General features: G+C 35.9%; 2 protein-coding genes across 2 annotated transcripts in view; one reads left to right on the top strand and one right to left on the bottom strand.

The window, feature by feature from the left end:
- The window catches only part of gt (transcription factor giant), a 44,111-nt gene extending 19,388 nt beyond the window's left edge, over positions 1-24,723 (bottom strand). The window contains exons 1-2 of the mRNA XM_085949264.1: positions 23,883-24,723; positions 21,819-21,927 (exon numbers count right to left, since the gene is read on the bottom strand). Of these exons, the coding sequence (XP_085805390.1) occupies positions 21,819-21,927; positions 23,883-23,923 (150 nt within the window). The 5' untranslated portion in view covers positions 23,924-24,723. The remainder of the gene's footprint in view (positions 1-21,818; positions 21,928-23,882) is intronic.
- Positions 1,770-14,553, top strand: smg (sterile alpha motif domain containing protein 4 smaug). The gene is made up of 5 exons (XM_085948792.1): positions 1,770-2,559; positions 5,192-5,874; positions 6,770-6,988; positions 8,611-8,827; positions 10,244-14,553. The coding sequence occupies exons 1-5, from the start codon at positions 2,111-2,113 to the stop codon at positions 10,425-10,427; spliced, it is 1,752 nt and encodes a 583-aa protein (XP_085804918.1). The 5' UTR covers positions 1,770-2,110; the 3' UTR covers positions 10,428-14,553.
- Positions 24,724-24,943: the final 220 nt, after the last annotated feature.

The following is a 24,943-nucleotide window of genomic DNA, read 5'->3' as shown; positions in this document are numbered from 1 at the left end:
TGGAAAGGTAAGAGAAAACAAAACAAATATAGCCAGGTGCAATGCGGGTGGCGTTCTAACTGTACATCCGTATTATCAGTCATCCATTCATTGTTGTTTGCTCAGCATAAAAGGGTTGCGGTGAAGATCTGTTCAAACGCTTTTATATGTGTTCAACTTTATTCACACAACCTCGTTGACAATTCAAATTATGTTACCATGGTCTTATAATAATGCACATTGTATACTTATTTAACACTCCCGTTACTGTAATGTCACCGTATGTTACACAGCCATCTTCATATTTCAGCAATTCCTAGAATCATCAATATTACATCTAATTGAAATGTTACAATTTTGAAAACCTATAGCATTCATTATCCAGTAGGTAAATACATATAATTGATAGATTTTCGTTAGATTTCATTTACCTGCCATAAATTAAAAATGCACATTGCAAACAGAGCATCGCATTGCATAACGAACAAAAGAGATAGGTATACACAAAAGTCACTAAATAAAATTGAATCTGAATAATATGCAAAATATGTAGGTGCGCATGATTTTCGGGTCCGGGACTCCCCCCCCCCCCCGCCAGAAATGGAAAAATATACAAATTATTTAGATAAATGGCATAATACTTAGTTGTTCTTCTTTTTCGTCAAGACCTCTTGACTGAGGATAGTGACCCGGATGATTTGACGGCCTCATTACTAGACCACTTGAAGACCCGTGGCACTCATAAATTAGTGCAACTATCTGGGGCATCGAATGTTTGCTTTAATATACCGATACCAACATGTTTAAAAAACAAGACAGCACGGATGACACAAATGGACATTAACGATCCGAATAATACCTAATTATGACCGTTAAATCATGCGCATTTGATAGCCACTTATGGATGCAACAGCTCGCAATAACTCGTTGGTTTTATCGGTGTTTATCACTAGACTCGAAATCTGAAATGTCTGGGTATGAATAATATAGGTAAGTACCTGAAAAGTGCGGTATTCAACTATTGAAGCAACGAGAATCTATAAGTTTGGTACCTAGTAGAAGAGGTAAATTTCGAAATCAAGTTCACCTACTACCTACCTACCTAGATTTTGTTAAAGCCGCGTTGACACGGTCCAAGTACGATCCAAGTAGGTACACTTGGATCGAGTGCCATCCAAGTGACAGCTTCATACTATTTATTCCTATCCAAGTGCACTCGTATGAGACATCTTCATACTAATTATTCCTATCCAAGCCACTTGGACAGCGTCCTACTCATCCAAGTTAACTTGGATAGGAATAAATAGTATGGAGCTGTCACTTGGATGAGACATCTTCATACTAATTATCCCTATCTAAGTAGACTTGGATAGGAATAAATAGTATGAAGCCGTCACTTGGATGGCACTCGATCCAAGTGTACTTGGATGGTACTTGGACCGTGTCAACGCGGCTTTAACCCGCGCCCTCTCAAATAAAAAAATAGTACTCACTGATAATTTTTCAAAATACATAGTCGAACCAATTTTCTGTGTGCGCATACGCAAATGAGTAGAATTATTTGCCACCGTTGTGACAATACCGCCAGATTGGTATTGGCGTGGTGACTATTATTCCAATATAACCAATCTCTTTGGTTTGAAAAGAAAAAAAGTTTTTTTTTATGTTTTGGGGATTGTTTTCCTTAACTTTTTTGGCCAGAAACTAAATCATGTCAATAAAGGGCGAATGCAATATATTTTTCTGCTACAAGAGTGGGTAGGCTGAGAATTCACATTGGCAACATTTGTGTATTTCAGTTTGCTACACTGACAGAACGGCCATCTTGGGGCGATATGGGAATGTTTTCAAAAGTAGCCACTTTCCACGTTATTGGTCAGCGATTTTTGGCCGTGAAAAGTATCTGATACCATCAGCTGTCAGGACGTCGTCAGTTGACATTAGTGCACCGGTGACAATAATAATAGCGGCGCTTCTGGGTCGCGGTGTATTTCGCGGTGACAATTCGCGCACAGCACACACAACGTTATTTGAAATCGCTTGTCAGATAGAATGCGGCGGCTAAATACATCAATCGCTCACTGACAGTAGTTTTTTTACACTTAATGATCGACCGACGCTACAAATAAGCATGAACGGAACTTTTTGTGATCAAGTCGGGGGCGTGGCGGGCGTCTTTGAAGGGTGGTCAGTTTGCGAAAGGACTGTGGTTTTGTGCGCCCTGCTGAGAAGAGTTCCACTGAATAGTCTAAAATTAATTCGTTACGCCATCGATGCGGCTCTATCGCAGAACGTTAGCGCTGAAGCTATCAAACTCGAGAAGGACGCCAATGACCCGACAGTTATCACTGAATGTATCCAAGAAGAAGACGTGGGCACGGATGTTGGGGAACGATTGCAGAGGATCATCTCGTTTCTTCCTCTGCTGCAGCCGGGGAATGAGGCAGCTAAAGAGGCCTACCTTAAAGGAGTTCCTATTTTAGTGAAACATTGTGTGAGCGTATACCAACACATGGATGAATGTCAACAAATGTTATCATATATGCTTATTCATCCCGCTATTACGTGTGCAGATCGAAGGTGAGATATATATATATATACATTCTAAAAGAATAACAGTATAATATTAACTATCTGTAGTTAACGGAAGACATAAATCAGGTAATCAAACGTATAATTCATGCAAATAATTGAATGTTTATTAAAAATACATGAAAGCATTCAATAACATTCCAACAAATAACACTTAATATACAACCTGTACATTGCAGATTATTATCCAGTGGAAACCTAATTTCAAGTGTCCGGAATTCATGTTTTCCCGCTATTTGCACATAGTTCCGTTTCATTTTAATACATTTAATTCTCGGTTTTATGTCTTCCCTACAATTCATGTCTAAATTATTTAAAATTCTATGAAGATTCAATTTTAAAACATTCAATAAAATGCATGGCAATCATTGAAATCAATTGCAGACGCTCATGGACGTTTCTATTTATGGATACGTCTGCATTGCTTGGTGGGCGATCTTTTATTTTAGCCAATTAGGGGTGGTGGTTATTGTATATCATTCTGCGTTTCGGTTTGAATGTTGCAGTCACTCTTTACAGATATTTTTTGCGTTTATTGTTTACATAATTTGTACATATGTTTTTTGTTATTATTTTGTTTGTTTACGTTCATTGAAATAATGACTCAGCAAAGAACATTGTCAGTTCAAGAGAAAGAGAACATTCTCGAAAAGGTGAAAGAACACACTTGTGGACGAAACAAATTTGTGTGATTCCCTTCAAAAACTTAATAAGATTGAAGAAATTCTACATCATTTTATACGATGCAAATCTGTAACTGCGGTTGGTTGGCAGACATTAAGAGGCACATGCTAGTGTTATTAAAATTTTACGAACTAAATTTTTAATAAGATTTACAAATTTAAAAATAAACGGCATAATACCAATGTTTTTTAACGCTTTAGATGTGAACATTATTGACATTTCAAACCGAACACATGTAGAAATGTGCAAACAAGTACATTTTCTACAAAGTTTGATGAACTTCTGAATATTTTAATTCTAATTTGCACCTGAACATGTATATTTCAATGTAACCCTTAAATCCAATAATGTTATTAAACAACTGATGCTATCATGTATTCCAAGAGTATCTCGGGATATTCGGTAATAGCGCGAACTGTCGTTACACAACATATTTCCAACAAATTAGAATACCAATATTAACGTTGCATGAATATGATCATTTATTTGGATAGTATATACCAGGCATGTCCAATTTCAAGGAGGGTGTAATCTACTATCCTGTATTAAAACTCATACCGATCTACCACACTCCTCAACTGTCATTTTTCAATTTATATATATATATATATATATAGTATTGTATGTGGCTGAGTGTTTGGTAAAAATATTAAATAATGGTTGTTTCCACAAACCCCGTAATGTTCTTTATAATCACTAAGTAGTCATAACTCACTATTGCACTATAAAATAGGCCTTCTGAAATAATTGTATTATAAACTATGACACATCCAAACTTAATAATAAAATCACACAAAGCACTACAAAATTATTGATAATTTCATTACACAGTGATCGCCATCTAATTATTCTCTTACTGTGCAAAGAGCTTAGTGTAAGATGAAACTAAGCCTCAGTTTAAAGTGTGAGGATTCATGTCTCTTCTTTCTCTCACTCCTGCGGTAGGCTGTGAGTGATGCAATATGAATTAAGTGATATAGTGAGGTCCAAAATCCATCCTGCAATGAAGCGTTGGACATGCCCGGTATATACAATGGAACCTCGATTTTACATTCTTGGATTTCATTTTTACCTGCTACTTGCACGTAGTTTCTGCAGTCACGAGTCATTATAGTACCTCTAATTCTCAGTTTTATGTTTTTATTTAGCTGGAAGACACAGTGATGCATAAACTGTTTCGTTATTATAAATGATGTTTGTTTCATATCTTGAACTTCTCATATTTATTAAGTAGTTTTACACACTATCTTCTCTTGTGGCTCGTAAGTCTGAAAAGGTTTCTGACCTTTGATTTAATATTTAATACATAAATGTCATAATATGTATCCTTCTTTCCATAAACTAAAATCTTTGTTTAAAATCAAGAATCTATTATTGAATCACTAACCATTTATGAAAGTATTTATTCTTTCTTTTTTAATCGGGAACATTTATAAATTGAGTTAATTCTGTCTATGTTTCAATACTTTTAATTTAATTATGTGATACAGGCGACCCTCGACTTTCGTATGTTCTACTTTTGTACAATTTACTAATTCGTACAATTCGCTAATTTGTACATTACTTCAAATTTAGATTTTTGTTGATAATGCAAAAACTGTGCGCTTCCATGCAGTTGCAATTGATAAAGACACAGCATGCTATAGAACTCTTCATCAAGAAAAGAAAAAAGGGTGGTATTCAACTAAGTTTATAAAGAAAACACCTGATTGCTAATACGCCTTGTTAACTTTATTATACCCATTGATAAATAAATATTTTAAACTGTACTTTTTCATGGTTTTTTTACATTGCTCTACTTTCGTACATTCAACATTCGTACACATTTTCAGGAACCAATTACGTACGAAAGTCGAGGGCCGCCTGTACATTGCTAATTCACGATCTGCTGTACTGCAACTGTATGTAGTTTTAGTTTCTTATATCTTAATTTCAGATCGCTGACACAGTGGCTGCGATATTTAGAAAATTACATATCGACCGGCGGAAAATCGACAATTGAACCCTGGCAGCCGCCCAGAGCGGAGATGACCCCGCCCCAATCCCGAACCGCATGGCCTACCAATGGAAACCAAGCATTCAGACGAACGATAGGAAAAAATTTTGAATTCAAAGACACCCCTGAGGAATCCGTCCAAAGTTTTAACGAACCGATATGCATACAAGTCAACAACGACATCTTACACGAATCGTTTTCCAAAAACGGAACCGAAATAGAATTAAACGGCGACATTGACAAAGTTTCTTTCGATCCGGTAATCATTCAACCGAAAACTAGAAGATCGAATAGTCTCACGCCGCCTTCGAGTTCGTATAACTTCATTTCATCGTCAGCGGAGAACTTAAATGACCAGCACTTTGTGCAGAAACCGAGAAGTTTTTCGCTGTCCAGTGAACACAGCCTGTTGAATGTGAAAACTTTGGGGGGGTTGCCGACGAGTAGCGGCAGTGAAACGCGACTGGACGACCTCAAATATAATAATGTCGGAGAGCACGGCGGCATGTCTACCGTCGCTCACTGGCTGAAAACACTTAGGTTACATAAATATATTTGGCTGTTTTCGAATATTTCCTACGACCAGATGATATCTATTAATGACGAATACCTTCAGAGACTAGGTGAGTAATAATTATTGCTTCAGTTACTTAGTTTTACTATGAAAATATTATTTTTGTTGGCAGTAAAAAATTATTTAATTACATACAGTACTAGATTTTATTAAACATCATATTTAGATATTGACACAAATGCTGCAGATAATTTTATCATTATGTGACTCTCCAAACAAGTTATTTTGGTACAAGTCGGTTATGGGGAAGCCATTGGCAAACACATTTTGAAAATAGCCGATATACTGGATTATTTGTAAGGTTGGGTTAGTTTAGGTTGGGTTAGTTTAGGTTTGGTTAGGTTTTCATTCTTGAATTCATGAATTTTGCCAAAATCGGCTATGACAATTAGCACGGTTCCTGCCTGGCTTCCCCATAACCGACTTGTACCGTTATTTCTATTGATTGTATTAAATTATTCATTTAAATTTTGTATGATAATCTATGTCACCATCTATCGGACAATTATCAAAGATGATTGACTGTGTATTATATCAAATAAGAATTTTGCATTGGTTTTGAATTACTTAATTAATTGTCCACTTCATTGTTTCACGTCAAATTTTATTTTTGCAAAAACATATTAAAGCACTGTGCTACATGTGTGCTAAGTCAAAAGTCACCTTGTCCATGACAAATCTTTAAATATTTAATAAACTGTGTATGATATTTTAGAAAACAGTGTGTTTTTCGCAAGCATATATTTATTTCAATTTGATTAAAAAAAAGAGAAATTTATTTTTTTCATGTAGAGGTTCCATACACGTTTTTCGTGAATATCTCTAGACCAAACAAAATGGACAAGGTGAACTTTGGAAATGGGCGACTCAATATACTTAGTGTATTTTAGAGAATTTATTTTAATATTATGTTTTTTATTCACACTTTTGTTTTTGTTTTTCAGGTGTCACAAAAGGTGCCAGACATAAACTATTACTCTCAATAAAGAAGCTCTCTGAACGGCAGACTCTGCTGGAGGGAATGGAGATGGAATTACAAACTGGAGCATTTGTTAACATTGCCAATATGACTGCCCTTCTGGAACAATTGCGTGCAATTGTCATCAGTCCAATTAAACCCGACTCACCTCTCGCTACCCTAGTAGTTAGGGTACTTGATTTAGGTAAGGTTTTGCAGATTTTAACCTACTGTCTCTACTAACTGTACTATCTCTCAGGCAGTCTACACACAAAAAATCAACACTGCCTCAACTAAATGCCAACAAAATTGCTTTCCCGATCTCATGCACACGAATCGGCTAAACAATATTGAACAAAATGTAATGTAACATCATAGAGAAACTTAACCTTTTTACCGCCGGTAGGTGTATGTATGGCGGTACCTTGCACGCCGCGAATTTTATTGCAAAAATAAAAAATTAAAATCAATTTATGTCTCAAGTGGTAAAAACGAATTCTGTTTCAATTCTGAGTATGTGACGATATTCCCGATATATGTTGTGTGTTCAACATATTTGTATGTTTAAAATAATTGATTTATGTTAAACGTTTACGTAAAACTCCGTTTAAAGCGGGACGTCCAAAGACATCATTTTTGTATGAGCGGCGTTCCGTTCACCGAAAAGTTCGCGTCTTAAGACGTCATTGGCAGCCATCCGGTTAACAATTAAGATATAGGTGGAAATACTGGGTGCATCAGTTGCTCTTTATACACTACATATATCGTGGCGTCTTGCGAAGTTCTTGCATGTTTTCTCACTTTCGTTTGTTCACAAAAATGTATAATACAATCGAAACATAACCTTCAAAAGAAATTATCCTTATCACAAAGCATCTTTCTTTCGAAATTCAGCCGGGAAATTGACTCGACCCGTTGTCTCCCTAACTCATTAGTATTAAGTCCACGTGAGGTAAATTCCCAGTTCAATCTTTCAATCAGTGGAGTAAATAATTTTGTATAAATTTTCATCTTGTGTATTGTAAAAAAACGTATGTGCCGTCCTCTGGCACTTCCCCGCCAGTTTTAACACCACACAAAATTTTTTACACTACACACGCTGTAGCTCCATCCACCGGTGTCAAATAGTATTTCCATATTGAATTGATATCACCATCTTTCTTATGAATGTGAAATTTCAATTGTTTATCCTTTTTAATCCAGGGTGTCCTGTTGAAATGCCATCTTTTCGATTAAATTTGAGATTATTATTAATATATATAGATATATCTATGATAGATAGCAATAAATAACATTTTTAATGCATTTGACATCCATTAAAACATTATTTATCACCTTAAAAATTGGCTTTACTTTTTCTATATAATATTTTTCGTCGTTTAATTTCATTTAAATAAACGGATTTATTATTTTCTGATATTGTTACGATTGCATATGGCACCAAAAATAGTTATTTACTATCTGTGAGCATCCGGCGATTCCCCCTGTGACTTGTGCAGGTACATACATGTCATTAACACGATGATTTTGTACACATACCCATTGATTGTGATTGATAAAAAGGTCAATCCCAGAAATTTCGGGATTGTGTTTACTTACTAATCCCGGGATTCATAGGTAATGAAAATTGTCCGGGATTGGATTCCCTAGTCACGACTGATTGCATTTCGCTTAGTTTATATTATATGCAAGGCCGCTTACTTTGATGAAAAATATTAAGAAAATGTTATTGAAATGTTTCACAATTCTTTTTGGATTTAATTTGATTAGGGATCTAAAATCATGTTGCACATCTGTTTATTGTATAATCGACATTTTAATTTCCAGCATCATCACGGTTACTTTCAAATGGCGCATCTTACCAAGATGGCGGTGCAGCGGTAGCGCTTCACTGTTGGCTCGTCGACCGAGCACTGTCTCACGATGCATTCTCAAGAAGTGCCACCTTAGCCGCTGAACTAAAGTCTCTCAAGTATCGAGTACCGCCGAGGCAGTTCATAGCTCATTTAGGGGAAGCCCCGTTTCAGAGACGGCCAAAACCAAGGTAATTTTAAATAAATATTCTAATGGCCACATTAACTGCCTCGTAAAATAAAAATGTTATTTATAATTTTAGCTCATTAATATATAATGCGATTCTGGAAATAAACATTCTGGCGGCGTGTAAAACATCCCTATTCATTTATCCGCCTTTTCGGAATAGGACGATTCGACGTTACTACAGCAGAATGAAATGTGTGAAATAATTCACGTACGTTTCAACTTACACCAACGAGTAGTCCAACAGTATATTATAAGATATCTACCTAAAGCGACCCTTATGGCTGTAAAGACTCATGTTGATCGGTGTGCTTTCATATTTCAATATTGTGAACCCCAGCGATATTGAATATATCAAAACTTGTACAACATTTGGTAGGTATTAAAGGTTTTTGCAATATTTTGTACCAGATGAAACTAATACGTATTATGTTTTTTACAACTACGTTTTGTACAATTTTTCAATATAAAATTTGTAACCGGAATAAAGAAATATATCTGTATAATCTTCTTCTTCGGCCATATCCGCCCCTTAGTCAGAGCATATGGACACCACGTGGCGCCTCCAAGAATCCCTGTCCCTCGCCAGTCTTCTTGCTTCGTTCCAGGTCAAACCAGCATCCCGTAGTTTCGCCATATACACTTTATAGATAGTATTTAGCGGCCATCCAGGACGCCGGAATCCGGTCGGCTTGAAGAACAGGCAAGCTAGGTTGAGATTCTCTTCTGGCATCAGCAGCACGTGGCCGAGCCAGCTCCAACGTCGCCTCTTCATTCTCAGCATAATGAGAGGTTGCTTGGTGCATTCCCTTATCTCCTACTTGTTACTCCTAAGGTCATACCACCGCACACCCAGTATCCGTCGCAAACATCTGTTTTCGAAGCTCATTATACGGTTGCTCTGAGCCTTAGTAAGGTGCCATGATTCGCTACCGTAAAGCTGCACTGTCAGAATGCAAGCGTCGAATAGGCAGCATTTGGTTTTGACCGAGTATAATATAAGTTGTCGTAAAGCGTTGGACTATCACGCCGTGGGTCCCAGGTTCGAATCCTGGGTCTGGCAAGTACACATATTGGTTTTCAATTTGTGTATGAGTCAGGGTATGAACCTAATAGGTTGAGCAAGTGGCTGACATCCATTTCTCGTAAAAAACAAAATCTGTTAATACAAACCTCTACTCTGTGGAGGCCCATATGACCCTAATAGGATCGGACATGGCCGGAATATATTATTTCCACAGGATGTTCCCGTTTCATAAATTGTAATTTCAATTACTAAAGATGTTGCCCTGTGCGGATAGCAGTTGACCAGTTTTTCACTTCAATCACCAACCAATCGCAACAGTTTTTAGTATCTCCACAATTAGAAAGTTGATCTGTTCATCTGTGGTAGGGATTACATCAATTGATTTTCTTCTAGATGGCGAGCCTGTCTGACGAATGGAACCTGGCAATCCGCCGATTGCAACAGGAAAAGTTCATCATATCCGTCTTTCCCCCCGACCGCGCTACCGAGGCCTTTGCCTCCGGCAGCATCCATGGGCGACATCAACTCCCGCCTCGAATCGCTTTGCCTTCAGATGACGGAGCAGGCGATCAACTGATTACACTTTATGACTAGGTTTCTTTTATCAAATTGACAAGTGTGGATAATCACATGGCTAAATTTATTATTATGTATAAGTACTTTTGTATTTTAATCATGTAATTAAAATTATTGACTCTCGGTGTTAAAAAACATACTATTAGGAATTAACTATAATATTATACAGATTTTTGTAATAACTATTCGTACTGTATGTTTTTTGTATTATAAAGCTGTCGACTGATTATAGTTATATTATATTATTGTTTCATCATAAAATGTAGATTTTTTAGAAATATATATTAACAATTTGTGTCGCGTTAAATTGTTCTCAACAACCTACTCATTTTAATGAAAATATAATACGGATACAATATAATATCTAGCCTCGTTTTCTCAAATTATAATAATTAAAAAATATTATATGCCTGAAATGAATAACTTAATTTATCTCATTCTCTGTCTACTAGATACAGCGTTGCTGTTTTTAATGGTCGAAATTATTATTTAGTAAAATGCTGTTTTTCCTCAAGCAGTAATTCCTAAACTAGCCGTTCGACCAATGTGACAGAACCACTACTGCTCGCGGCACTGGTCAAATGATAACTATATTTACGAAATACTATCGCCCTTCTCTGTCGTCTCTTTCTGTTGCGATGCTTGAACGGCCAGCTTTAGAGTTTTTCGGGTATGTCTACCCAATGTTTTTTTTGTGCATATATATCCTGTTTTTATTCAGCAGGTATTGATATTGAGTTGAGGCTGGATTTGGGGATTATTTATAAATTATAAAAATGCATCACTGCCATCTATTATAATTCTCTGGCAACTGTGACAAAAAGTTAAATTTTCCGATTTGCGAATAATGCTATTGATGGAATCGAAATGAAATTTGAATCATTGTTTAATCAAATGTTATCATATTGTTGACTGTCTGATAGATTGATTATTTAATTTGTTTTGACTAAAAATGCGGTAAAATTTAAACGGTAAGACGTTAGATTTTTAAAAATCCGCGGGCTATAATATTATTTATGTTTAAATGTTGTTAAGCAAAACCATCGGCCAGTTGAATTGCAGATAATATGACAGCATATTCTGTGAATATGTTTGAGGACTTTATTTCTGTAACAATACTTGAAGTTCAGAGAAATCTTTCCGGATAGCTGGAAAATACTTATTTTATAAAAATGCATAAAAAACATGCTATGCATCAATGCTAAATGAATAATGATAATTGACAAGACCTTTGTTAAACACCTGACCAAATCACCGTACATTAAAAACCATCACCATCACAATCTATCCATATATATTAATCCACTTGGGTTGCCTTATTAATTTATTTATAAAATATAAGACACCAATAACTTTTATTGCGCCAGGATAATTTCTATTTATTAAGCCAAATAATTTCCTGCTTGTTGATCTAATAGTGAAATGAAGTAAAAATAATCAAATAAATCATGTACAAATATTTATTAAATAAGCTACCGATTGTATGTACCATTGTAGGTCAAATATGGCCGATTATATTATTGTTTATTCCATTAGATATTAATACATTTAGACTATCTATACAGAAAGTCTAAAAAACATTAATTTCTGATCATTAATTACGTCATTTTAGATGTCTAAAATCATATTTCGAAAAATTATTTGTCATCTATCAATAAAAAAAATGCTTGCATAAAATCAGGGATATAATAATAGTATGTGTGTAATATTGACTGCTGACATTTGCTGCCTATGTTTTTTACTCGTCTACGAAAACAGTCAGCTTTTTAAAAAACATATATTGTGTTCAAAAGGCCTTGACCTTGTGATAAATTATAAAATTTAATTGTATAAAAAAATCGCATGTTTAGAAATAGGCTATATCATTACAGTAATTAATGTAAAATGTATCGTGCACCTATTGGCATTTTTGATAGTAGTAAATAATAAATACATAATTAAATTTTTGCCTGTAAATTTAAATGAAATCTTTTTTTTAAATCTTATTCAACATTATGAACGAAATAGGTAATAACCATTTGGAAACTTTATTGCGTAATGCTCTTTGAAAGTGACTTTAGAAATGTTAAAATGAATTTTACATATTGAAAATATTAGCATTTAGAAGAATATATTTACCTATCCCTGCTTCAATTTTATTATTTCTCAAGTTATTAAATAAAATATTTTATATCCGCATTGAAATTTTTTTGATCCTATATATTATTATCAAAACAAAAATTATATACACAGTTAATTTTACACAATATTCGATTCACTCATCCTGTCCCCATCTATATTTCTCTATTTTGTTTAAAAATATAGTATAATATACTTTGTACAGTCACACTGCTGACTAGACTGTGAGTAGTTCTTTTTCCTTCCTTAAATGAAAATTAATTTATTACAGATGATGTATAACAATTAATTGATTCAATTTATTTGTTATCATATTATAAATGTAGCCTAAATATTATCTGATAGCTCCTCTTCACACTTCTTGCTAAAGCTTGTCTCTTTTTAATTAACATTTAATCAAAGGTATCAAAGATCCACACTTCATATTAATTTAATCTCTTATTGTATATTATTCTAGTATTTATTTCTTGTGAAACTGCATTTTTATATTAGTATTTTATTTAATTTTTGGTTATACATAATTTTTTACTTTTAAAACTTATTTATGTCATTCAAATTTTTTTTAATAATTTCCTCATGTGAAAGTTTACATCGAAAATGTTAATGAATACGTTACCTACGTGATTATCATGTTTCAGTTTGAAAAACAGACGGCCCTCGACTTTCACACGTAATTGGTTCCTGAAAATATGATGTTTATCTCTATTTTTCTTCTTCAAACGATAATTAATTTGTTTTACTCCCAGCAGATTATCAAAACATAAAATCTTTTAAGATCTTTAAAAATGTGCAATAATAAATTGCATTGCTTAATAATTATATACTACTAAACATAATATTATCAAAAGGGTATAATATTCTCCTATAGAGAATGTTGTATTACCTTTGTGGAATCACAGATTTCAATTATTGATATAGTTTATGTTTTGTAATAGTCATTTTTTTTCTAATAATTGTAATTCTTTCTGCAAAAGTAATCTGTGATACTAATAATTGTCATTTTAATGACGTGTGTAGTTTGCTTAATGTGTCTCACTTTAATATGTTAAATAATAAGTCAATTTGTTTGCTTTTGGAAAGTAGATATTTTTGTGCAATAATATTCCATAATTTGTTTTGCATCATGGTTTTTAGTAATCTAAAACGTAATTAATTTATATAGTTTTTTATTTTTACGGTGAATTATACGTACATGATTTGCGACGAAATTCACTGCAATCAAAACAATTATTCAAATACATAAATAAAAAAAAATATTCACTTTTGCGTTTTTTTTTTTTAAATAGTCATAAATCAAGGAATAGAATACCTGTTATATAATTTATATTATCTAAATCAGATACAGATCTTGCTGGCAGGATATAATGAATTATTATTTTGAATCATAAATAAAAGCTATTTTATTAAATATTTAACATATTATTAGTTAATAATATTTAAACATGGTTATTTGATGTTCTTTTTGATCTTTATAGTAAGAATATATCTATATATTAGAATTTTTGAAAACTCTTTATAGATTTTTTATATTTAAATAATTAATATAGGTACAGTATAAATTTGTAAAAACTGGCTAATGTGTCAATTTGTTATTTAGGTATTTGAGTGTTAAATCGACATGGAGTTTGCTTCGATGTTTTCTTCTTCTTTTTTTGTAAATAATACAATAAATGTGACTGTAGCATCATACCATTGTGTGATAACTGATTTTAATGGATAATTAATTATTGTTTCATTTATATGGAAACACAAGACTGATCTTCTAGTGAAACTTGCTTGGAACGTTAAATCTGGCTTATTTAACTTTCTGTACGTTGAGTACGCCCATCCAGAGATAATATATTAAATTATTATGCCTATTATAGTCATAGTATCGATAAAAGAATTATATTTAACGATTTTGTGTCCATGAGCATGAAACTGTCTCTATGTGAAATAATATTGTGTAGAAATGTTTTTATGTTTAAAATTTGTGCGATGAATTGTGCAGGATATAATAAAAGTGTTCTACTATATAAAATAGTTTTTTTTATTATACCTGATCACCAGTGGCGTGTGGTCCATAGATGCTGTAGATCATGGACCCCACTTCCTGAAGTGGGTCCCCAGGCCAGGATTTATGGCGGGCCCCCCTACATATCTCTGAAGTTAAGGGCAGTGTGATTTTCTACTCTCGTTCTTGAGTCGAGTTCTTATTAACCCCAGTGTTAAGCCTCGGTTCAGACACGGTGGATTGCAAATCGCGCGGAGTCAATTTGTACTAGCTTCTATATATCGCACCGTGAGTGTAAAACCAAGGCATCTGCAAATTTTTCCATTTCGAGATTAAATGCAAAACAACTGCAAAAGTCGTGAACTTGATAATGTAAAGTAACTGGAAAAACATGCAATATAATGTAGATATAAACCAAATATTATGGTTTTTTTTAGAAACTCTATTTCTCCTAACAAAACGAAGACTTCAAATCCCAAAATATGTCTTTTGCAGATGCCTTGGTTTTACACTCACGGTGAGATATATTCGTTAACACTTGTCCGCGGCAGAGCTAGTACAAATTGACTCCGCGCGTAATCTACCATGTCTGAACCGAGGCTAAGAGTATTCTGTGTATTTTTAGCAATTTTTAAATAAATCCAATTGATTTATTGAATTATCGACACTCGTCAATCATATTATTATGAAGTACTAGTCGTGATAGCCAAGTAACATGCAACCCTTCCCCATATTGGATAAATAGGCATTTTGTAAGTCAGAGAACACAAAATAATTATAAAATAAAATTCTACATCAAATTACATCGCACAGCCACATCATAAAATTTCAAAATGTTAATAATCAACAAGGAAAATAGCGCCGCAGGCAACTTTTTTTACTATTAGATAAAATTTGTGGTGTTTTTCTCACTTAACTGCTCGATGCCCCCAGGCTAGAACCCTTTCACCCCCCCCCCTTGTGGGGGCCATACTGTAGATGCAAGGCATCTCCAGAAATAATCGATAAAGTAAAAGGTGTTTTTTAAGCTCAATAGAACTTGAAATTGTAAAAAATAACACAAAATATTAACTTTTAATAATTTTTATTATTTTTGTTCGAAAGATGTCATTAACATTTGAATTATTTTGGATCCAAATTCCTATCCCAAATCAGATCTCCAACTCTTGAAAAATCCAGGTGTATTCTATTATTTTTAGTCATTGTTCATAATACTCAAATTTACGTACATGGCTGGTAATATATTTGAGCACCTGCATGGACTTAATAAAACAATGCAAGATCAGAATGAAAATATATTGACGTGCTCTGATAAATTAGGAGTTAAGACAAGGATCTCTACAAATGTACCAAAGGACCTACCAGACCACCGTTGAAAACAAACAATTGATTTTGGATCCGCCTCAAAAACATTTAACTTTGCTGCAAAAGAAATTTTATCATTACTTTCATACAATCAATACGACTGGATTCGAAACCCTTTGGCAACCAATGCTGAAAATTCTATAGAAGCGCTTTGCCTATAAATTCGAGAGGAATTGGTTGAATTGAGAAACGACGGGACGCTAAAACTGAACTTCGCCGATGTTCCAGTGACTATTTTCTGGATTTCGGTTAATAAAGAATATCCTCGGATTTCCGACAAGGCTATCGCAGTTGAGCTCCCATTTTTTACGACATATCTAGGTAAGAAAAGTTTTTCAACTCAAGTTATAATTAAAAATAATAAGCAGTCTTGCTTGAAGGGTCTTGACCGAGGACTTCGTGCAAGTCAAAATATATAAAACTTTTACGTTCATTGAAACAAGCTCAGTTATCACAATAATTACCTAGTAATTATATTGATACCAATTGATTACAAAAGGATCCCAAACTTTTTTGCGGACATATTATACGGCTTGCGGTTTTTAGCATGGAACATGCTTTTGTCTTGACCACCCAGGTGGATTCGTTACGAAAACATCGCACAGGCGGCGGTAACGAAAACAAAATAATAAAGTCAGTCGGCCGCGAACGGCGCTTCGGGAATGACGTGTGACTTATTTGAATTGTGAATTATTTTATTTTCCTTCGAATTTGGACAACCAGCATTCAGAGAATCATTGGGCAAAGCATGTTACATGTTTAATAATTTTAGCCGTCAGGGTTTAAGTTGCCATCATATTTAAATGGTAACTTATTTCTTTTAATGAAACCTACACCTAAACCATTAATTGTGTCCGGGTACTTTGTTTTGAAGCGGTGGGTTAATATTATTTTAATATACTGTCCAATTAATTCGAGGACTCTTTTTTTGTGAGACATGCTTTTCCAACGTATGCAATGTTCTGCCAAAGATGTTTCAATCTCTTTGGGTAATATTGTACTTATGCTAAAACTCTATTCTCTTCTTTCCTAAACATGAGCAATAATTGTAGATCATGGATCCTGTATTTTCTCGCAACTTTATATCATGTCAATAGATTATTTTTTTACACATTCTACTGTTTTTTTGTAATATTCCTTGGTCTTAAGCTCCTTTATCTGTCTTTCGTTTATATTTACATGTGGAAAAAATGCACATTAATAATTATCACATGTTAGATACCTAAGCACTTATTTTAAAAACTTATGTATTAAATTGAAACACATGCACTCTTCCGAGTACCCACTTAGCTAACATAAAACTATAATAATAAAATTATAAACATTTTATTTCAATTACGAACATTTTTTCGATCAACATAAATAATGCGTTGTGTCCTATCACTAGTTAAAATAATGACTATGCGAATTCATAGAAAATATATGGGGTAAGTGTGATACAAAACAAAGGTGCACTCACCCCACGCGTTTACTTTCGTGGGGAAAGTGTGTCTACTCGATTAAAGCTTTAAAATGCTTATCGATAAGTAAAACAATAACAACACATGAAGCAGGGTATCAAAACACATATACTCACCAAATCTTACAACCACAATGTGCAGATTTCCGTGTTTTAAAAAATAGTATAGTAACAACTACTATCTCACTCGTCGACTTCAAAATGTCGTCTGGAGAATAATCCATGTAGTCACCTCAATAAACATGGTATCGACACCATTTCTGATTATTTTTATAAATCAGTGACTTTGCTTTCACCTTTCCATAGATGGCATCATCCAATTTGTATTAGATACTGAGATATCTTAGTAGCTACACTTACCCCAAAGTTACACTTACCCCAATTCACCTTACCATTAATTTTACTTCGAACACCGTTTAAAAAATCCCATTTTAGAGTATGTGGGGTCCATGTTTGTGTGTATAAAATGTTTTACGTGTGGTGTGCCGCGGAATTTTTAGAAGACCTTTAGTGTGCCGTGTGTGAGAAAAGGTTGCGGAGCACTGCTCTATAATATAAATTCGAATAAAAGCTGACATTACAGACATAAATTTATTTAAAGATACCTAATAATTTTAATTTTAAACTGGTTATGGATCACATTGAGAGTTTCCCTTCATAGACTTAACAGCCGCGTACGATACAGTTAACCATAGAATCCTGCTGAGTAAACTTTACATTCATAACCTCCTGAATGGTTCGTTGTAACACTGGACGGGAAACCCGGCCGTTGGAGACAACAACGGAACGGCCTTTCACAAGGTACCGTCTTGGAACTGATACTGTTCAACGTTTATACTAATGACCAGCCAATCGGGTTTAACACAAAAAATTTCCCCTATGCAGATTATCTAGCCATGCTATACACAAAGCAATAGCTTCGAAGTGATTAAGAAACAGCTTAAATATACATTAAGCGAGTTAAAGACATACTACGACCTCAATCAACTTTAACCAAATCCAGGTAAATACAGGTAGCAGCGTTCCATCTCCAAAACAAGGACGCAGGAAATTGCTTGATGTCGTTTGAGATGGGGTGCATTTAGAACCCATAAACGGCCAACAAATACCTGGGAATCACCTTAGATCGGATGCTGTCTTATAAGCAACACTGCATTAATACTAAAATGAGGACAGCGGCAAAGAACAGTATCTTGAGAAAGCTAAGCAGTAATACGTGGGGAGCTCAACCACATACACTCAGGGTCTCAGCCCTTGCACTATGCACCTCGGTGGCCGAGTAGGTACTATGCCTGTCCGGTATGGCACAAGTCTGAGCACACGACACATGTGGACACTGCACTTAACGAAACCTGCCGGATCGTGACGGGGTGCTTGAAACCCACGCCTTTCACCAAAGTTCGCGTGCTTTCAGGAATCGGCCCCCCTTCCAATCCGACGAAAAACTGCAGCCTGAGTTGAAAAGGCAGCCCAAGACAGAGACCCGCGACACGTCATGCATGGGCACCAAATGTGCAAAACAAGGTTAAAATCCAGGAAAAGCTTTATGGCGACAACTATACCTCTGACCGGCCCACCCGAAGAAGATAGACTATTCACATGGGAGGCGAATCTAGCCTCTGAGGGTTTCGAAGATTGAGTAAAGCCAGCAGAGTAGCTCCCACATGGAGCCAGTCTTGGGTACCGTACATTGAAAGCCCTAAACAGACTGAGAACCATGGTAGAGCGCACCCGACATAACATGGTGAAGTGGGGGTTCTCTGATGACCCAACCTGCGAATGCGGTGAAATTCAAAGCATTGAGCACCTATTTTCATGCAAGACTTTGATACACCCCTGTTACAGGCGGGCTTCTCCCGGTGTAAAATAATCATTTAGTAGCTTAAGTCGAAACGTAACCCTGACCTCTAGAAACGGCTTCATAAAACATCTAATCTGATTCCTTGCTCAACCACGTAAGTATTTCTTTTTAATTTAAAAAGTAAAAATGATGATGGATGAAAGAGATAATTTTAAGACTAAATATAAGGATTTAAATATAATAAATTTTGCCGCGCATTGTGCGTGAAATCCTCGCGCGCCGGCGCCAGGGTCAGGCTCGTGATTCGCCGAATCAAAGATCACGCGATAAAATTTGGCCAATCACGAGAGTCCTTTTTTTGCTGGATGGCGTCGGTACGAGGATTTTAAAAAGAAAGAAAAAAGGATGTTAGTAAGCGTCCCCTTTCCGATAGGTACGGACCTGACGACTACAACTGTAAAAATCCCAAATATAATTTGTAAAACTAAAAATTAAGAAAATGTAAAATATAAACAATATCACGTTACGAGCACGAAGGACTGTGTTTTATTTATACTCCAATCGTTTGAATTTCTTTTTTTGTGAATCCGGGGTTCGATGGACACCCTGAGCTAGCCGCTGGAACCCCGGGTATCTCAACTTTCCCAGTAAGCTGCAACTTCGACGAGATCATACAAGCCGAGGAAAATGGTGTTGCCTTCGCTAACTTCTGGAGCGACACATTGTAGCTATTGAAGACCCGACACGACGAAGAAGAAGTTTAAAATTAATAAACAATAGAAACATGGAATGGAAACCAAGTAATGTGGCTCAAAATTAAATGTTACGTTATGAGAAAAAATTACCTGGAATTATCCAATATCGGTACAACCATACAGGACCTTACAAAAAAAAATTAGGCAGCGGGTAGAGGTAGACGGAGTAGTGTTATTCCACAATTAGTAGGTGCATTATCAATCCATATTTAGTCCAGTCAATTTTTTACTTTATGGTTGCAAAAGGTGGGGTAGAAGATTTTTTTTCTATTTGTATATTATATGGTAATGAGTGACAAGAAAACGAGTTTTGGCGGGCAAAAAACCACAAAATTTTGGGTGTTATTTTGGTTTTTCGCTTATATATCAAAAACGGTTGGTCGTAGAAAAATATTGTTTCTCAGAGAATTAAAGCTTATTAAATTTCCTAAAAATATTTATATAACACGTTGTTTTCTATCTTTAACCGTTATGAGATATTTGCTGTTGAAAACACGCGTTTTAGTAAATATCATACTTTAATGAGAAGAAATACTAATCTAAACTTAAGATCTTACAAAAGTGTCGCTACATTTCAAAATCAGCCAAATCCACCTTTAGGTATTTTTTACTTTTTTGTGATTTGCGGAAGAACTAATGCTTTCTAACATTTCTTCATTATGAAAACCATCCAAATCTGTCTGTATAATAAGTAAATGGAAGCCAAAGATGAACAGTTTTTCCAAACTCACCCATATCCACTGAAGTAATTATATCACACTCAACCATGTCCATTCAGGCCAATCAGTGAAGGCGATTACAACAACATGGCTGTCAGTTGTTTACGAACCGTTGAGTGAGTGAGTGTCAATAGTGTTTTTTTCGAAATTTTTTAATAGAAATAATTAATAAAAATAATGTTTCAAATATCAGAAGTGACCCCCACTAAGGCGAGAAAACGAATAATTAAGGCAGCATCGACAAAACGCGCCAAAGATAGGGAAAATCAGTAAGTTTTATTCTGTCTAATCTGCATCCTAAAAAGCGTCCGGTGTCAAGCAGGGTCGCATTTGACATTTTTAGTCATAGTACTGAGAATATAAATTTGGTTTTATATAATTCTAATTTACGAGAGTTATAGAACCTTTTGTACTTATTAAAAAAACACACACATCGTACCTACTCCTTAATTAATTTAAATATGTTAATAATAATTATTCGTGCATGTTTATTTAAGAGCATACTTCAGTGAAATGGCAAATAATTTTCAACAGTAGCTGCGACGAAATTTCTCACTAGTCGCCAATCGACGACAAATTATATTTCGTTCGGCACTCGTCATTTACACAATTCGCGCATCGCCTAGCCACGATCTTTTTAGACCATGCCTCAACTGAAGTATAGCCTTAAATAGCTTGAATGTAGTTTGCTGTTCTATGCATACGCCTCTTAAGTTAATAATATTATATTTAGAAAAAATTCTAAAAATAAATTTATGTTATCATCAATATTTATTTATAACTTCGCCCTTTTTCATTTCCTAAGTCCAGCCCAGAAGAATGACACTATTATAGCTAGTAAAATGGCTGCCACGGAAATATCAAAATAAACCAAGTCCGCGTGGACTTGGTTGATTTTGTGACAAACTAAGCCATGTCCATATAAAAAAATCCATTTTTTGAAGAATCTATGAAAACTAATAATGTGGATCTTATTAATTTAAAACATTCTATAATCACAATAATATAAACTTTCACCTTCATGACCGTGTACACGAGCAAACAAAAAAGCTGTTTTTCTCCTTTTCATCCATTATGGACATGGCTGAGTTAGAAATGTAGCGTCACATAAATAAAGTATGTTGATAGTTTTAGTAATGATAGCAAAACAAATGTTAATATGTACAGAATAATAATATTCACCAAACATCTTAATTTTTTAACCGTTTCTGCCACTTTGGTGAGGTGGAGTAGGCAAAGGTTGTACGTCGTCAAAGTCTTGCAATGCAGCTTCCACGTCGGGATCATTATCCTACAAAACGAAATATATTCCATTAATTTGAAAACAATAGAGAGATATTATATATCTCTATATATATAAAAATCTCGTGTCACGGTGTTTGTGGTCGCACTCCTCCGAAATGGCTCGACCGATTTTTATGAATTTTTTATGTATATTTGTTAGGTATGAGAATAGGTCAACAAGTATATTTCATACCGCTAGGTTATTAGGGATCTCTATCCAGAAAAAAAATTCTTTTATTTTTTGACAATTTTTTTTGTATTTCTTTTATTATTTGGCATCAAAAAATACCTATAACCCCAAATTTATACCCTCCCACCCCTACCCTCCCATTTTTTAATCGCGATTTTATTATTTTTGTATGAACAAATTTAACTGTCGTTCGTGTTTTAAGCAGAACGAAATTATTTATGTTGTTGAATGACAGATGGCGCTACGTCCGAGAAGAATTCAAGAGAAGCGTCACGTCATTTTGACATTTCATTCGGCATATCGCAACGCAGTGCGTGCAAAATTTTGTACGATTTATTTTAATTTATCTATTTTTGTGTGCGTGTATTACAGTGCACAATGCCAGCAAGACGCAAGGGGGGCCATTTGGGCCGTCGAACGAATAAAGCAACAAACATGCGAAATAGTAGAGCAGAACGAACAGACGAACAAATCCAACAAGACACAAAAACGTGCGTGTGAGCATGTCGCAATTCCGTGCATCTCAATCACAAGAGGCACGAGCTGAACGAAATCAACAACGACAATTGGAACGGAGCCAAGCGCGCCGGTTCGTAGTTAACACACGCAGAGCAAATGACTGACAACGCCAACAAGTACATCGAGCATTTACATCAGCTTCGTTCCTTCGTCTAGCATTCGAGTACGAGCCAGATATTGAATATTCCGCTCATCCGAAAGTGCTGATTGGTGCTATGGACAAAGAATGTCCCCATTGTCATGCGCTCAAATTCAAACATGAGTCAGCCGGGATGTGTTGCGCATCAGGAAAAGTGCAACTACCAGAAATTGAGATACCACCAGAACCATTAAACGGCTTGCTCATCGGCACCCTTCCAGATTCAAACCTGTTCCTGAAGTCCATTCGCACATTCAATTCATGCTTCCAAATGACTTCGTTCGGAGCAACAGAAATAGTTCACAATACTGCGGCAAATGGTCAACAATTCCATTCTACGTTCAAAATCAAAGGCCAAGTATACCACAAAGTAGGCTCATTGCTGCCAATGCCAAACGAACCACATAATTTTTTACAAATCTACTTCATGGGCGGTGAAGACATCAGTCGTGTGGATGCACGTTGCGGCTACAATAACCTCAATTCGCCTAATGCCAGGCGCATCGTCGGCGAACTGGACGCCCTATTGAATGAGCACAATGAATTATTGAAATTCTTCAAAGCACACATGCACGAATTGCAAAGTGACAATCACGCTATTGTCATAAATCCTGATAAAAACACCAGATGGAGAGCACGTGCGTCGATTCAATGCGCCTGTTGTTGACGACATTGTTGGAATCATGGTTGGCGACCGCACATCGACGCGAGAAATCGTGATTCGAAGAAGAAACAATAATCTGGAGTTCATCGCTGACACACACCGTTCATACGACGCTCTCCAATATCCGCTAATTTTCTGGAAGGGACAAGACGGATATTGTATAAACATTAAACAACGAGATCCTGTCACAGGTAATTCATTCATTATAAACATCATTACTCATTTTGAATTGAGAAAATTAATGGTTGGTGTTTTTTTTGTTTTTATCGGCGGTCATCGTCTACAGCGCTCCATTCCTCTTTCTGTCATATATCCCATTCCCACACACGTACGATACATTCGTTATTTTTTATTTAACAACCAAAATATTCACTAGAAATAATTTATATGGCAGAACAACGTTTGCCGGGTCAGCTAGTATATACATATTAATTTCATATCATCCATTACCTGTTCATTACTGGGAAATTCTGCTTGAGTATAAAAGTCATCTTCTTGAGCGTCCTCTTCCTCCAATCCAGAAATATCTGCTACATTTTCACAATTTAGTCCACTGCAGTTCTTGCAAATTGACGAACAGTTCATCCCTGGTTTTCGACAGGTACATGCTGATACCAGATGGAAATCTCCCACAGGAGACTACCTCAAAGGGCGGACCGAACCATCATATTTCCCAAAATACCACAGCCTACGCCCACTCTTCGCGGTGATCGCAACCCTCGGCCGAGCGGAACCCGTCTCCTTGAAATTCAAATTCGTCAAACTCCCGCCAAAACAGACGCGGTCTATCAAAAACGGCCGCTCGCGCCGCCACTAGTCAATCCGTCGGTAAAACAGAGAGGTTCCCGACCGACGGATGAACATGACGCCGCCTGTCAGTTGAACGCGCGCAAAAAGCTCTCTCTTACATCAACCGCTGAACCAACAGCATCGACCGCAAAATCTCTTCTCGCCTTCGCTCGCCTCGGACGCGAAGCCAAGCCAGCATTCCGGACAGCCCGCCAAAAAGACCACATCTGACATCGGCAGATCGCCACGCCGCAAGCACTGACTCGCCTCGGATGCCAAGCAATCAATCAGCAGCCCAGCCGCGACACCACGTTGCAGCCCGCCAATTACCAACCGACCGCCAACGACGACAATAACCTGTATCGTATCTGTAACGACTACCCTGCAATACGATGAAATAAACCAGCCTTGACCAAATACCCCGTGCGTTTCTGTCCCCCACCCCCGCTTTGACCTTGACGTTATCACGGCCTGCCATCTCCGCTTCAGAGCGCGCAGAAGGCCGGTGATAATGCTTTACTGCACCCCTTCTTGCATGCACAAGAAAGTACTTTCAGTATTTTTTCAGGCGCTGGATCTTTAATGATCTCCGCGAGTATTAGCCCATTGCTGGTTCGCTGCCACCCCCAATCTTCTGGTTTTTTAACATTGCCAAGCCAAGTTTGTATTTGGTAGTAGGATCTCAGCGAATGGTGTCGCGCTGCGTCTCGAGTTGGTGGTAG

Source organism: Rhyacophila brunnea, unplaced genomic scaffold, assembly GCF_057557595.1.
Source record: "Rhyacophila brunnea isolate RB1 unplaced genomic scaffold, BYU_Rbru_1.0 scaffold_21, whole genome shotgun sequence".
Lineage (NCBI taxonomy): Eukaryota > Metazoa > Arthropoda > Insecta > Trichoptera > Rhyacophilidae > Rhyacophila > Rhyacophila brunnea.
The sequence above is the reverse complement of the archived record's forward strand: the minus strand, read 5'-3'. Positions and strand labels throughout refer to the sequence as shown.